Source organism: Physella acuta, unplaced genomic scaffold (genome assembly GCF_028476545.2).
Source record: "Physella acuta isolate Inbredline_101_S28 unplaced genomic scaffold, ASM2847654v3 ptg000376l, whole genome shotgun sequence".
Lineage (NCBI taxonomy): Eukaryota > Metazoa > Mollusca > Gastropoda > Physidae > Physella > Physella acuta.
The window spans coordinates 1-16,171 of NW_026731895.1; the positions used below are offsets into that span (position 1 = coordinate 1).

The following is a 16,171-nucleotide window of genomic DNA, read 5'->3' on the forward strand; positions in this document are numbered from 1 at the left end:
TAACGATGGTGTTTGTGTATTTAGCTAGCATATGTGTTTGGGAAGGGTTTGACCGTGTAAATGTGGGTTCAATCAGATTAAACAATGAAAATTTCGATTAAACAATGACATATCAGATTAGAAATAAGAAAACAAAATACCAAATAAAAAGACATACCCCCCACCCGTTGTACTCACAATGTTGTGGTCCTTGATGTAAACAATGACAACCGTTTCGTTACACAGGCCAACAAAGCGCCAGTTCTGTGACAGCATGTAGGTAAACAGTCGCACCTCCCTCAGCATGGCAAGGCTGGAGCTGTTGCTGTTCCTGTAACAAAAGCACAGCTCGACGATATACCACAGCTCGACGATATACCACAGGTCGACGATATACCACAATTACAGGTCGATGGTCTAACAAAATTACAGATCGACGATATAACATAATTACTGATCGATGATATAACACAATTATAGATCGATGATCTGACACAATTGCAAGTCGATGGTCTAACAGAATTATAGGTCAATGATCGACTGGAAGGTAACTAGTTAAAAATGTAAAGTAATGGGCGCCCTCTGATATATATATATATACTAGCCGTCCCGGCCAGGCCCCTGCTCTGGCTTCTGTGAAAAACCTTTCTGTTAAAGACCATTACCTGTGTGTTTAGTAATCATCATAAACCCGGCATTGCCCACCCAAACCACAACCAACCAAAACCAAAACAACAAAACGCAAACATAACGCTAACACAATTACAAATACAAACGAAAACAAAAACCTAACAACAAACCCAACCACAACCACAAACACCAATACAAACACAAAGAAAAAACAAACAAAAAAGCAAACGAAAACAAAAACCTAACAACAAACCCAACCACAAACACCAATACCAACAAAAAAAAAACAAAAACAACGAAAAAGCAAACGAAAACAAACCAAATTCAAACGCAAAACCAACCAAAAACACAAATACAAACCCAAAAAAAAAAAAAACACAAACAAAAACGAAAAAAGAAAGAACAAAAAACGAACCAAATCAAAACGCAACCACTAACGCAAACCCACCTAAACACAAAGAAAACACTAACGCGAACATAAACGCCCGGGGCGGAAATCACCTGTTTTAGCTTAATGAACGACTATAGTACCCCAACTTATTCATAGTCTTTTGCACTCACTTAAACGAACGCGCCTGTTTCAATTTGATGAACAATTTTAATACTCCAAGCTTATCCGTAAAATACCTACAACATTTGCACTTGATCAATCCCCGCTAATTATGTAATTATTTTTTTTTCCCAACACCAAAACAAAGTAATTAAAAAGTAAATTATTTTCACGGAATGCAATGGGTTTATAAAGGGAAGTAATTGTGTTTTTCCTAATTTATCAAAGGGAAGTAAGTGCTATAGGACTAAATAAAGACATAATTAGAATTTTTGTAAAAGATGATATTTTTTTTAAAACTTGTGTTTAATGAACATGCCGACAATTATTACTGTAATTTGAAAAATGAAAATTAATTTCCCAACACTTTCAATAGTAATTTTTTAGCTCATAAATTTAGACAAATGCGCACGATAATTTTCTAACTTTTAAATTCGTACAATTCCAACGATATACAAATGCATTACATACAGAACTGAGCTTTATATATTATATATATATATATATATATATATATATATATATATATATATATATATATATATATATATATTATATAAATGACATGTTTCCAAAAGAGGATAGAAATCCTTTGTTTAGATTTACCTATATATCCTCTTAAAGTTGGGCAAGAGGGCAACACGTATTTTGTAGCCCTGCTTGTAGGTGTCGCATTGGAAGCATCCACATCTGGTGTCGACCTCCATGCTGTTGATAAGGTTGTCTATGGCATCAGCTGGTGATTACATTAGGTTCATTTATGTCGTGGCCACTTGACACTAACGAGACAATTGTAACTATCTCGATGTAAATACCAATAGTTGTATTGCACAGAACCTTCGATCATGATAGTTTTACTGATTCCAGACCATTGGACCAATGCTCCCAGTATACTCCCACACAATGTACTCCCACACACCGTTCCAGACCAATGCTCCCAGTGTACTCCCCGTCTGTTTGTTTATGTGTATGTCTATGTCTGTGTGTTTATGTGTTTTTTTTATGTATATGTATGTATTGCTATATGATGTGTATACGTATATATATATATATATATATATATATATATATATATATATATATATATATATATATATATATATATATATATATATATATATATATATATATATATATACATATACACCAGTAGCGTACGCAGGGGGGGGGGGGAGCAGGGGGAGCGGCCGCTCCCCCTCTGGCCATTTTCAGCAAAGTAGCGCCTTTTTGGAAACTTTTTAAACTCAAAGTTTTTAAACAATGATATTTGTTAAAAAAATATTTTTGGTTGGCACATCTATGTAAATTACAAGATTTCTTTTCACGCAGCAATTAAGCATTATTGTACTAGTCTAGTAGTGTCTACGATTACAACAGGGTATTAACAGCTGCATCAGTTTGCCATTCTAAAAATAACCATTACGATGCATTGCAATGTTTAAAAAACCTCTACGGGGTAGTACAACTTGGCAAGAGGGGTGTTAAGTTTAAGGCAACTGTATAATGTATTTGTTTACGAATAATTGAATTAGAAAATGTTTATACATAAAACTTCACACATAATTACTTTATAAATATACAGTTTGAATCGTGTGATTAATTTAAAAAAAATTACAAATGCAACTGATGTGGCACCTCTATTTAAATTTACTTATGAGCAAACTACGTAGTGGTGGGGAAATTTTGACAAGGTCAACAACGTCATCACGATGAAGTAGTAGTATTTTTACAGTTTGGGCCATAGTGATTACGATTTCAAATTATATGAAACAGTTACAACCCCCCCTCCCCCATGGACCCCTCTGTAAAAAAAAAATATTGTCATAATACCACTGCGCTACTTATTTAAATCTATTTCTGTAATATATATTTGTGTAATATATATTTGTGTAATATATATGTATGTTTAGAACAGTCATCTAAAAAACTGACGCTATGTTCACTCTGAGTTGGTTATCCCCCCCCCCCCCCACACACACCTCACCACCACAATTGTTTAGAGCGACATTAATGTCACACCTAGGTATACACTGGGTTGGATAATTGACCTAAAGTGACCGTACAGTGGTGAATGAAGTTGACCCCCCCCAACCCACCCCGAACTGATCTTATAAGTACATGTAGAAAAACGCGTAATGATGTACCAAAGTACCAAGCCGCCAGAAAATTAGCTTTTTAAACGTAAAACTCTGTGAATATTGTTTTTACAATTACCAGTAAAAAGGTGTGTGATCAATACAGTGATCTAACCCTTAACTATCACTAAATGTTAAAAAATGATCTTTAGAGAACACAAATGAAGCAATAGTTAATTAACAATATATGATCTGAACTAAAAGACCAACATGTAGTCAAATGTAGACTGTTATTCCGAATGTGTTTTTAATTATAACGAAAACCGTGGTTTTCAACCAACTCTGATTTTAAAAACTTTAATTATGCTGTAATACTTTAGCATTTATGATGACGATATATTAAATTCTGATTATAGACAAAAACATTTTGTGAACACGAATAGTGTTAAATAATTTCATTATAATCTAAAGTAATTATTTATTTGTTTTGACATTTATTATTAAATGTGTAGATATATATATATATATATATATTTATATTAAGGAGAGTGATTATTTCCCCTATTTCACTTGTCTTAAATAATTTCCCAGGAATTATTATTATTATGTAAGAATTTTTTTAGCACAATTTCCATACGGACAATTGCGATTATTAACTCGTTATTTCTGGATGGATGGATGGATGGATGTGTGTCCGCAATGAATGGATGTGTGTCCGCAGCTTTAAGTCGTATCTCCTCCTCAACGAAGCAATATCGAGGACTAGTTCAAAGCAAATATGTTAAGCAAGTTCCGAGGATGATTGTGGGCCAAAAAATTCCCGAATTCCCTCCTGGATTTCCCGGAAAAAAAACCCTCGAAAAAATGCAGTTTTTGGCCCATATCTTGGCAACCAGACCACTTAGCGACTTGAAACATTTACCAATCGATTCCTGCCATAATTTAGAACAATATTGCCGAAGAAAGTTTTCAAAAATATCCTTTCGTTCGGTCACACATTTTTTTTAAAAAATTACATAAACACCTACAAACCGATAGTTCTCCTAGCTTGAACGCACCCCAGCATTATACGTTTTTGTGTTTTGTCCCCGTGTGTGCTTTACGCTACGACAGAGCTACGGGTTATGAACATAATACACTACAGTACTATATAGCAATATATAGATATAGATCTATGGCAGGGGCGTAGCGAGGGCGGGGGGGGGGGGGGGGCGGGGGTGCGGACCGCACCGGGTGACACCATTTAGGGGGGGGGTGACACCAAGGCAAAAAATAGCAAAATATAAATCGAAAACTTGAGAGGGGGGGGGGGTGCAAATCGAAATTTTGAGGGAGGGGGGTGCAAATCGAAGATTTGTCCCCGGGAAGGGTCGCTACGCCTCTGGGGGGTGACACCATTAAGTGCCGCACCGGGTGACACCCGACCTCGCTACGCCACTGATCTATGGGGAAAGGGATGTGTCAAAATAATCTATTTTTCGCTGTCTTTTAGATCTTGCTATCAGTTTATTTTTTACTTATTAATTCAACCGTTATTTTTGTACCCTATTAATTTATTTATAATTTATATGAGAGTGATAGGGAGTTACAATTACAAGGTTTTGTTTCGTTAGGCCTAATCATTTTTTTTTTACAAGAATTACAAAACAGACTGTGTTACGTTCATTGTTTTTGGGTAAAATGTTTGTATTTTGGTTTTTGTTTAGATTGATACAATTTTTGTTTTGTCGGCCTACATTGTGTGTTTTTTCTTATTTCTTCAGAGTGCTACTTTCAATTTATTTTACATCATAGCGAAGTAATGACATACATCTAGTAATTATATATATATATATATATATATATATATATATATATATATATATATATATATATATATATATATATATATATATATATATATATATATATATATATATATATATATATATATATATATATATATATATATAATTCTCTTCTGGGATCAGTTAGAAAACAAGCTGCAAGCGCGCCTTTGCAGTCCCATCTCTTCCTCTCTATCACTATCACTACCACCCCCACCCCACCCCCACATGATCTGGTGAGCGGTGTTCACTCTGTTTACATTTTACAACCATAGAGACGGGTTTGGTGACGGCTATTAGGGACAGATAATTTAGTTTGAAACGATTTTAAACTTAGAGGAGGTAACTAAGAGGAGGCTGCTTTCACGTGGGGGGGGGGGGGGGGGTTAGTGTTTTTAAGCAAATATTTTCAATGGCAGCATTGGTACTGTCGAATTCACAAATTATAAATTACTGAAAAGTAGAAAAAAAAAAAACAACTAAATAGCGGCGTATGATACGCAGCGGGTCGGCTCGTATATATATAATATACGTATATAGAACGTGTTAAGAATTCGGCGCCTTTTTTTTGCTCTTTTCGCTCCCCCTACAACGAAAACCTGGATACGCCTCTGATATACACATACCAATATTTATATATCCTACAAAAAGCTAATAATTATTGTGTCTTTGGATTGAGCATTTGTTCCTTTTATCAATTCAATATAAGGGATACATACACCCCTCTCCCCTCCCAGTCATACAAACTGTTCACAATAGCACATGAACCGGCTGAGTTACCTGCGGTCCTGGTGATGATGCCGTTAGGGTCGCAGATGTTGGATGTGTTGTACCTCCCACACTTCCTGTGTTGCTCCGTGTCACGTGAGTGGGGGTCGGGGTAGGACTGCACCGGCCATTCCCTGGGCAGGTTCTGGCCGTAGGGTGAGTACTGGGCTACCACGCAAGTAGCGGCGATAAGAGTGAACAAACACACAAACCGAACCGTCAACATTTCTGAAACGGAAATATTTTTTTCTTAATTGAAGATGAAAATAGAAATGCATCAGAATAATCGGACTATAAAAAATGTATTGTCTTATATTTATGCAATACACAGAAAAGAAATAGGTAAAAATAGAATCAGTTACGAAATTCAACGCGACAAAGCATCGCGAAGATGTGTCTCCAGCTATGGCGGGGTTGGGGTGGGAGAGTTACAGTATTATAAGTCCCAGCTGATGGGTTACAACAGTGAAGGGCGAGAAACTGGCTTAGTACAGGGAAGTCTAGGTCTAAAGTGTAACTTTGACTAGTACAGGGAAGTCTAGGTCTAAAGTGTAACTTTGACTAGTACAGGGAAGTCTAGGTCTAAAGTGTAACTTTGACTAGTACAGGGAAGTCTAGGTCTAAAGTGTAACTTTGACCATACTTTGACCCCCCCCCCGATTTATACGAAAATCCAAAAGCCCCCCCCCCCCCCGATTTATACGAAAATCCAGAAGTCCTCCCATCCCCAATTTAAACGAAAATCCAGAAGCCCCCCCCCCAGTTCTGGACTTCACCAAAATTCTAAAATGTTATTTAAATTTAAAGAAAACAAGAGAGGCCTATAGCCTAGACCTAAGCGGTGCCATATTTCACCCCTCGTCCACCCCACCCCCAGGAACAGTGCCTATAACTTAGGGGGGGGGGGGCTTCAAAAGGATTTTTGTTGCCACATTTATTTATTTTAACATTTGTTTATAACTTTTTTTTTCAAACCGTGGTACAGATCGAGCTCTTTTTACAATACAGTTATAAACATTTTTTGTCGGCAAACTTATTTTTTTGTACATTGACGCATTAAAAAAAAATCTAATATCTGGACTTTAAAAAGGGCCACATATAGCTTTGGCCTTATCAAGTCTAAATTCGGCCCTCCCTCAGAAAATGACATGTCCTTCAGGTGCTTGAGATCATTTAGATTAAAACGTCAATCTGTAAACCACGCATCTGGCTGATATACACCTAGATCGAATAATATTTACAGCCTTTCAATTATAGTCGCAAGCCCACCTAAAAAGATAAAATCGGTATTTCTCATAGCCGATTAAAAAAAATACTTTGGCCCCTTTAGCTATGAATCGGCTACGTTCACCCCGCGATGTATGAGCCCGGTTAGCTCAGTCGGTAGAGCATCAGACTTTTAATCTGAGGGTCAAGGGTTCAAGTCCCTTATCGGGCGTATATTTTTTTGTGTTTTTAATATTTACACGATTAATAACTTATTACTAATAACATTCTTTAAATTAAATTATGGTACAGCATTAATTTAATTTCCCGTGGGTTTAAAAGGACAGAAATCGACCGTCAAGTTGTAAAATTTTTACCCTCTTCCGTGTTTCCAGGAAAAAAAGTAGGACCCCCCGCCACGAAAATGACGTTACACTTTAAAATAAAATTGCCAACTTTCCAAAAGCGAGTAATTTATCTAAAACACAAAAAATCAAACTCGTATAGCATGCTAAAATGTAATTTTTTTTAAAAAAACGTGGGGAAATATAAATAAAAATCTAAATATATTGTTATCGCATTAACTAAATAAAAACAAAAACATTCGCATCACATGATCACATGTGTTTCTTTAAAATGCAAGTGACACCCCCCCCCCCCCCCAACTTCTTACTGTTACATTGTTGTCTGTTCTTTTACTCTTTCCCATAACGATGACACTGAAACGGGGAGGGGGGGGGGGTGAGGAGGGGGTGGTATCATAGTCATAGAAAGGGAGAAAACAGCTCAGCAGCAGTGGCAGGTATCGTAGCACTCATAAGCTTATCACCTACTCTAAAATGCTAAAATGTAATTTTTTTTTAAAAAACGTGGGGAAATATAAATAAAAATCTAAATATATTGTTATCGCATTAACTAAATAAAAACAAAAACATTCGCATCACATGATCACATGTGTTTCTTTAAAATGCAAGTGACACCCCCCCCCCCCCAAACTTTTTACTGTTACATTGTTGTCTGTCCTTTTACTCTTTCCCATAATGATGACACTGAAACGGGGAGGGGGGGGGGGGTGAGGAGGAGGTGGTATCATAATCATAGAAAGGGAGAAAACAGCTCAGCAGCAGTGGCAGGTATCGTAGCACTCAGAAGCTTATCACCTACTCTACTCGCGCTATACCTAAACTATTTAAACTAAAGAAACAAAATTAAGACATTATACAGTCGACTGAGCAAACACTGGGTTATCTGTTAATCACGAGTCAAGAATACGTCGCTAAAAGTGAAACACCAGCAACTTACTTTTTGTTTATCCAAGCACGAACACAGCAGTGAAAAGTTGCTGTGCCCCTACACATCAACTAGCGTCAGGTTTGGCTAGAACTTGGAGCAGGTTGGCTGAGATGTCGAGCCCACAACACCCACACGCGCACCCACAGACACAGCTCCGTCTATTTTTAGAACTGTAATGAGCCATTCCTTCACCTTCGCGAGAGCAAAATAAAAATTAAAAAAACTAGTGGGAAGGTTTAAGTTCTTAAAGCAAGTAAACACACGAAAAGCAGTGTTTACATTCGTTTCAACTGTTTAACATCATCAGTGAATAGAGCTTTGAAATTAGATGGGGAAAAGCTCGAGTAAAAGAAAGAAATGATTTTATAATGGTTTGCTCGGGTTACTGGCCTTTAGTGAGGAGAAGCATAGGAAGTGTTGTAATGGTACTTTAAACAAAAGGTGTTGTGAGAGCAGGTTTGTCAGGTGTTGTAACATTTAAGGTGTTATAATGGTGAGATTGACAGGTGTTATAATGGTGGGTGTGACAGGTATTATGATGGTGGGTGTGACAGGTGATATGATGGTGGATTTAACAGGTAATATGATGATGAGTTTAACAGGTATTATGATTGTGGGTTTGACAGGTATTATAATTGTGGGTTTGACAGGTATTATAATGGTGGGTGTGGCAGTTATTATAATGGTGGGTTTAACAGGTAATATAATGGTGGGTTTGAATAGTATTATAATGCTAGATTTGGCAGAACGTGTTGTAAGGTTAAGTTTGAATCTGCGGTACTAGATGCTTCCTGTATTTGTAACTTCGTGGTGATGTAGATAATGGGTGGACTAACAGCACCGGAAAGATCTTATACCTCTGGGGGGGGGGGGGGCGTGTTCGTTGAGTTTCATAGCATGCAACACACCAGAATAAAATAGATGTTAAACTTGGTCATATTAGACAATCCCACGGTTTTCTTTTAGATCACGCAGACCTTATGGACTTTAAAGAAAACAAAATGGCGAAGTTGAGGGATGTTCTTTAGGGACCAGAGTACGTCCAGCATGTGGCTTCAAGGACCCAGCCCATGACCCATGGTTCATGAGATTTAGAATGACATTTCGGAATGACGTTATAAAATTGATTCTTTGACGACATAGAGTGAGGTATCTAATATAACTTGGCCCATGACCCATGGTTCATGGGATTTAGAGTGACATTTCGGAAAACCGTTATAAAATTGATTCTTTGACGACCTATAGTGAGGTATCTGTTATAACTTAGTACAACAATACTTGAGTTAAGTAGGACAAGCATAAATGACGAGGGGTTGAGAGCAGGCATGTATAACTGTATAGGCTATGAAAGTGAGTGGTCAGGAACGTTCCATTTTTTGTGGCGAAATGTGTACTTCTGACATAATGAACGAGAAGCGAAGGCGATTTGGTGCCTTGTGGAGCGGCTGGCTCACATCCTGTCGAGCTAAGAACTGCTCTGTGTTTTCTGGGACTTAATTACGTACCTGGTTCTACCTTTGGCATTGAAGTCATACTTTATGTCTACACCGCTAAAACTTAAATGAGTCACACAAATTACAGCGGTAAGCTACGTAAAGTTGTATAACCGTATATTTTTAAAGAAAAACAAACAAACGAAACCTCCATTATATTTTTGTTAAAAACATGGTTGCTTTAGGGGTAGCGGGGAGGGGAGATGAATTTTTTGTGACGATAGGAGGTGAGCGGTTGAGGGATTTAAAAAATCCTCTAAACTGGTTTGACGTCACACTTGCACGAAAATTTGTTTGAACTTTAATCAGTCTTTAGTTAAACACATCAACCATAACAGAACCTCTGTATTGTTCAGATAACTGTATAATATTCAATAATACTGGGCGATAGGTTACATCGTCTACATATAGGCCGATCTGCCACTGTTCACATACAGACCGATCTACCACTTTGTGTACCTACAGGCCGATCTACCACATTGTCTACTCACGCACCGCCGATGAATATCAGAGGGCGCTTAAAAAGGGGTATGTCAACAAGTGTTATACTATACAAATGACATTAACCAACACGACTATCCCTGGACCAAATTAGCAAATAATGCTGAATTATTTACCAACGAAATACATAATATTTTATATTCAACAAAAAAAACAACATTTATACAGCGAAAAAGTGAAGAACACTCAACGAAAAAATTGTGGTTGCTTAGATACAGGAATGAATCAGGGGAAATGATAAAAAAATAAATTTTGAAGTTTGTAAAAAAATGTGTTATGTCCCTTTAAAAAAAAATCCGAAAAACTTTGCCATACAGTCCTATTATTAGGTTGCCTCCCATTAAACATGAGAAAACTCCACCCTTCCCAGTGGTTTTACAGCCATATTACCTGCGCCACCTCATTCTTCCATTAAGACTTGTCTGCTGTCTTCTTGATTCACGTCTGGACTCCATGCTGCCGTAGGTCTGTTCACATCAGACAGTCTAGGTTAGTTCACATCAGACAGCCTAGGTCAGTTCACATCAGATAGTCTCAGCCTAGGTCAGTTAACATCAGACGGTCTCAGCCTAGGTCAGTTCACATCAGACAGCCTCAGCCTAGGTCAGTTCACATCACTCAGTCTAGGTCAGTTCACATCAGATAGTCTCAGCCTAGGTCAGTTCACATCAGACGGTCTCAGCCTAGGTCAGTTCACATCAGACAGTCTAGGTCAGTTCACATCAGATAGTCTCAGCCTAGGTCAGTTCACATCAGACGGTCTCAGCCTAGGTCAGTTCACATCAGACAGCCTCAGCCTAGGTCAGTTCACATCAGACAGCCTCAGTCGAGGTCAGTTCACATCAGACAGCCTCAGTCGAGGTCAGTTCACATCAGACAGCCTAGGTCAGTTCACATCAGACAGTCTAGGTCAGTTCACATCAGATAGTCTCAGCCTAGGTCAGTTCACATCAGACGGTCTCAGCCTAGGTCAGTTCACATCAGACAGTCTAGGTCAGTTCACATCAGACAGTCTAGGTCAGTTCACATCAGATAGTCTCAGCCTAGGTCAGTTCACATCAGACAGCCTCAGCCTAGGTCAGTTCACATCAGACAGCCTAGATCAGTTCACATCAGACGGTCTCAGCCTAGGTCAGTTCACATCAGACAGCCTAGGTCAGTTCACATCAGACAGCCTCAGCCTAGGTCAGTTCACATCAGACAGCCTAGGTCAGTTCACATCAGACAGCCTCAGCCTAGGTCAGTTCACATCAGACAGCCTAGATCAGTTCACATCAGACGGTCTCAGCCTAGGTCAGTTCACATCAGACAGCCTAGGTCAGTTCACATCAGACAGCCTCAGCCTAGGTCAGTTCACATCAGACAGTCTAGGCCAGTTCACATCAGACGGTCTCAGCCTAGGTCAGTTCACATCAGACGGTCTCAGCCTAGGTCAGTTCACATCAGACAGCCTCAGCCTAGGTCAGTTCACATCAGACAGCCTAGGTCAGTTCACATCAGACGGTCTCAGCCTAGGTCAGTTCACATCAGACAGTCACAGTCTAGGTCAGTTCACATCAGACAGCCTCAGTCGAGGTCAGTTCACATCAGACAGCCTAGGTCAGTTCACATCAGACAGCCTCAGTCGAGGTCAGTTCACATCAGACAGCCTCAGCCTAGGTCAGTTCACATCAGACAGCCTAGGTCAGTTCACATCAGACAGCCTCAGTCGAGGTCAGTTCACATCAGACAGCCTCAGCCTAGGTCAGTTTACATCAGACGGTCTCAGCCTAGGTCAGTTCACATCAGACAGTCACAGTCTAGGTCAGTTCACATCAGACAGCCTCAGTCGAGGTCAGTTCACATCAGACAGCCTAGGTCAGTTCACATCAGACAGCCTCAGTCGAGGTCAGTTCACATCAGACAGCCTCAGCCTAGGTCAGTTCACATCAGACAGTCACAGTCTAGGTCAGTTCACATCAGACAGCCTAGGTCAGTTCACATCAGACGGTCTCAGCCTAGGTCAGTTCACATCAGACAGTCTCAGCCTAGGTCAGTTCACATCAGACAGTCACAGTCTAGGTCAGTTCACATCAGACAGCCTCAGCCTAGGTCAGTTCACATCAGACAGTCTCAGCCTAGGTCAGACACATCACAGCCTAGGTCTGCCAGTTGGTCTTTTCTTTTCGGGATTTGGCTACACACTTTTATCAACTCTCTGAAGTTTGACATTATTTTCATGAGAATTTTCCTCTCCATTAGAAATTCACTATCATTTTAAAAATTATGGTAGTTTTCTCATGGAGAGAAACATTCTCACGAAAATATGGATCCACTCATCATGACAATACAATGGATGAGGATTCTTTGCAATGTAGAGACTACACAAGTGGCCGAAAGTTCTTGTTTTTTTTTGTTTTTGTTAAATGAAGACCTATATAAAATAAAGAAGAATTAAATTAAAACGTTATTTTGAAATTAAAAAGATATTATTGAAGGAACACTAAATAATACCAACACCAATACCATGCCCTTCGGACCATTTTCTAAAGTAGAAATTACAAATTTATTTAGCCAATTTACTGATGAATGACATAACTATTGGCCTACTTAAAACAACGGAATTTTAGAAAATTCGAATGAGTATCCGGCTATTGTTGGTGATTTTTAAAGTGCTTAGTATTTGACTCACTGCAGGCTAGATCTAGAAGTCTCTCACTGACCTAATTTAGACTGCTTACTTAACGCATTTGAGAGCAAGGGAAATAAGCCACGTTTGTTTTGAAGTGAGCACTTGACTGGGTAGTCTGTGACACGAGATAAAGCTGCGGTGACGGTACGGCCATACAGTCTATCGTCTGCACACAATTCAACACAAAGGTACTTGAGAGCAGTGGCGTCGTGAGGGAAGGGGTGTGTGTGTGTGTAAGGGGGGGGGGGTGATGGTGCGTTGACCCACAGAATAAACACATTTTAAAAAACTTGGTAGCTGCTATGAGATGTATGTAGCAAGTAGCCTATAATAGACGAAAAGGCCTGAAAGATTAGGCTACAGTGGACGCTTGAACCCAAGGTTTTCGTCAGCACACAACAGTGTGGTTTAAGACTAAACCAAAACAACGACTGAGTTTTGCTGTTCTTCATTTGCTGACGAAGACCTTTGGCAGCAACATACCTTGTACCTGGTAATACAAAATGCCCCAAATAACACTTTAACACCATAAGTCTGTTGTTGTTGTTTCTGCTACAACGCCTGCTTAACCCCCCCCCCCCCCCCCCAAGCCTAAATACCTCAAAGTTTTTATACAGTTGGACGCTAACAGGTCGCCGTGTTCTGACAGGCTATATATATATATATATATATATATATATATATATATATATATATATATATATATATATATATATATATATATATATATATATATATATATATATATATATATATATATATATATATAAAATACTATAATATCTATGGTGATTTCTTGATTCAAAATTTCAAGTTTCAACAAATGTAAGTAGATCTAGGTCTAGTCTCAATAATTAACATAATTACAGTATTCAGAGACAGAACACTACAACAGAGGATATCACTGGGTGCAACTCGTAAAACCGGATGTTGTTATACAAACAGGAACAGGCGTCATCGATGTATGACTAAACACCCCCCCCCCCCGAACGAAAAGGAATTTATATTGAAAATATATACTTTTGAAAGTGTCCGCCCCCCCCCCCCCCTCCGGAAATTGTTGCCCGCCCCCCCCCGCCCCTTCTTCCCAAAAATTTCAAGTGCACCCCCGGAGAAAAAGTCTGGAAGAAACACTGTATACCATCGGGGTGGTGGTTGATATAACATTTTATGCAGTAGGGGTGGTAATAAATGTTGCATTTGTGTGTTTCATGACATACGCAACATCGCTAACATTGTAATGTGCTACCTTAAATTGGCATTATAAAAAATGAATCGAACTTAAAAAAATTATCTCCCAGGCGACCTATTATTTATATCGCTAACCGATTTAATTTATTTTCGTTTTAAAAAATTGGTAAAACAAGTTTTGTTTTTCAGTGGTGGTAAATGACGTCAGTCATACATATGCTTATTCAAAATATTACAAACCTAAAGTGTCATGTCTTCGTATACGAGCATAGTTTATAAAGTATGTTTTGGTGTTTTCAGAAGTCTGTCTGTTTTCCCAAGTAAAGTGCAATTTTCCGGCTAGCAAATAAAAAACATAAACATGCGCATTAACTGCGCAATTTCAATTTGTTTTGATTACCCGAAGTAAACAAAATATGGTCGTAACCTCATTACGTGATGGAGCGGCGTGGCCGGATGGTAGAGCACTACTGCTAACCTGCAGTTCCCATCCTGGGATCGAGTCCTTAGACGATCCTGAGTCCACCCAGATCTGATGGGTATACAACCAAGCTAAACTTTCTTGTATTTCTTAACTAACTGAAGTGGTGACGATTTCGGTGCAAACGAGATTAAAAGTCATTTATTAATTTTAAAAATATTTTTTAATATAAAAGAACCAAGTAGAAAAGATGAATGGAAACAATGTGAAATTAGTACTTTATGAAGAAAATTTATATTATTTTTAAAAATATAGTTAAACATCTAATTATTAAGTCACATTAATCAAGATCTGATATGTATGAGATTTCATCCACCCTACTGAAACCGTATTTATGTTACTGGTATTTTTGAAACGGAAATTGAGTATACCACTTTCATATATTGAAAGTCACTCAAAATTCTGGAGTAATTTTAGTATAAGATCTTATAGGGGTCATCCATAAATGACGTCACGCTTTTTTTGGGACAATTTTTACCTCCCCCACCCCTCCCCTCCGTCAAACATCGTCACAAAACGCCAGACCCCCTTCCTAAAATGACGTCACACCTCAGCCTGCTCAAAATTGAAGTTGAATTTTTCATAAAACATCGATATTTTTCCAAAATCTTGTCTTAAGTCTGTTAAAATAGAGTATTTTAATCAATTCCTATTGCAATTTATTAAAACAGTTCTAAAACGCTAAATAACGTCTAAAATTCGTTTTCTAACATTGCTTTTTTATAATGCAAAAGTGTGACTTCGCACCATCTGAACCCCCCCTCCCCCTCGTCACATACCGTCACAAAATTACAGACCCCTCTCCCCCCTGCGAGTGTGACGTCATTTATGGATGACCCCATACTTATAATTGAAATTTCGTATATCTAACTGAAACAGTACTCAAGTTATTGTGTTCCCACGGAATTAGAGTAAAGTGCCACTTCCAGTTACAAGAAATCCTTCAAAAGTTGATAGAAATCTTCGTACACAATCTAATACTTATATTTCAAACGTTGTCCATCTAACTTAACGCTACACAAGTTATTGGCTTCTGAGAAACCGGAAGTAGAATAAGTACCACTTTCGGTTACCGAAAATTGCTCAAAAGTTGATATAAAAATACAAATTTGATGTAATGCCTACAAATAAAATGTTGTCTATAAATTAACCACCCACCACACGTGTCTATAAATTAACGCACCCACCACACGTTTTTATAAATTAACGCACCCACCACACGTGTCTATAAATTAACGCTCCCACCACATCGGTCTATAAATTAACGCAAACACCACACGTGTCTATAAATTAACGCACCCACCACACGTGTCTATAAATTAACGCACCCACCACACGTGTCTATAAATTAACCAACCACCACACGTGTCTATAAACTAACGCACCCACCACACGTGTCTATAAATTAACGCACCCACCACATCTCTGTATAAATTAACGCACCCACCACACGTGTCTAGAAACTAACGCACCCACCACATCTCTGTATAAATTAACGCACCCACCA

At 38.4% G+C, this 16,171-nt stretch overlaps 1 protein-coding gene and 1 non-coding gene across 2 annotated transcripts; one reads left to right on the top strand and one right to left on the bottom strand.

Moving 5' to 3' along the window:
- Positions 1 to 177: 177 nt before the first annotated feature.
- Positions 178 to 8,491, bottom strand: LOC131941888 (uncharacterized; the record flags this gene model as incomplete). Its single annotated transcript, XM_059301459.1, is given in 4 exon segments — positions 178 to 310; positions 1,766 to 1,895; positions 5,841 to 6,056; positions 8,337 to 8,491. Coding segments are annotated over 3 exon segments (477 nt in total), but the record flags the coding sequence as incomplete, so codon positions are not given.
- Trnak-uuu (transfer RNA lysine (anticodon UUU)) lies at positions 7,194 to 7,266 on the top strand. Its single transcript has one exon. It is a non-coding gene; the product is annotated as a tRNA-Lys (tRNA).
- Positions 8,492 to 16,171: the final 7,680 nt, after the last annotated feature.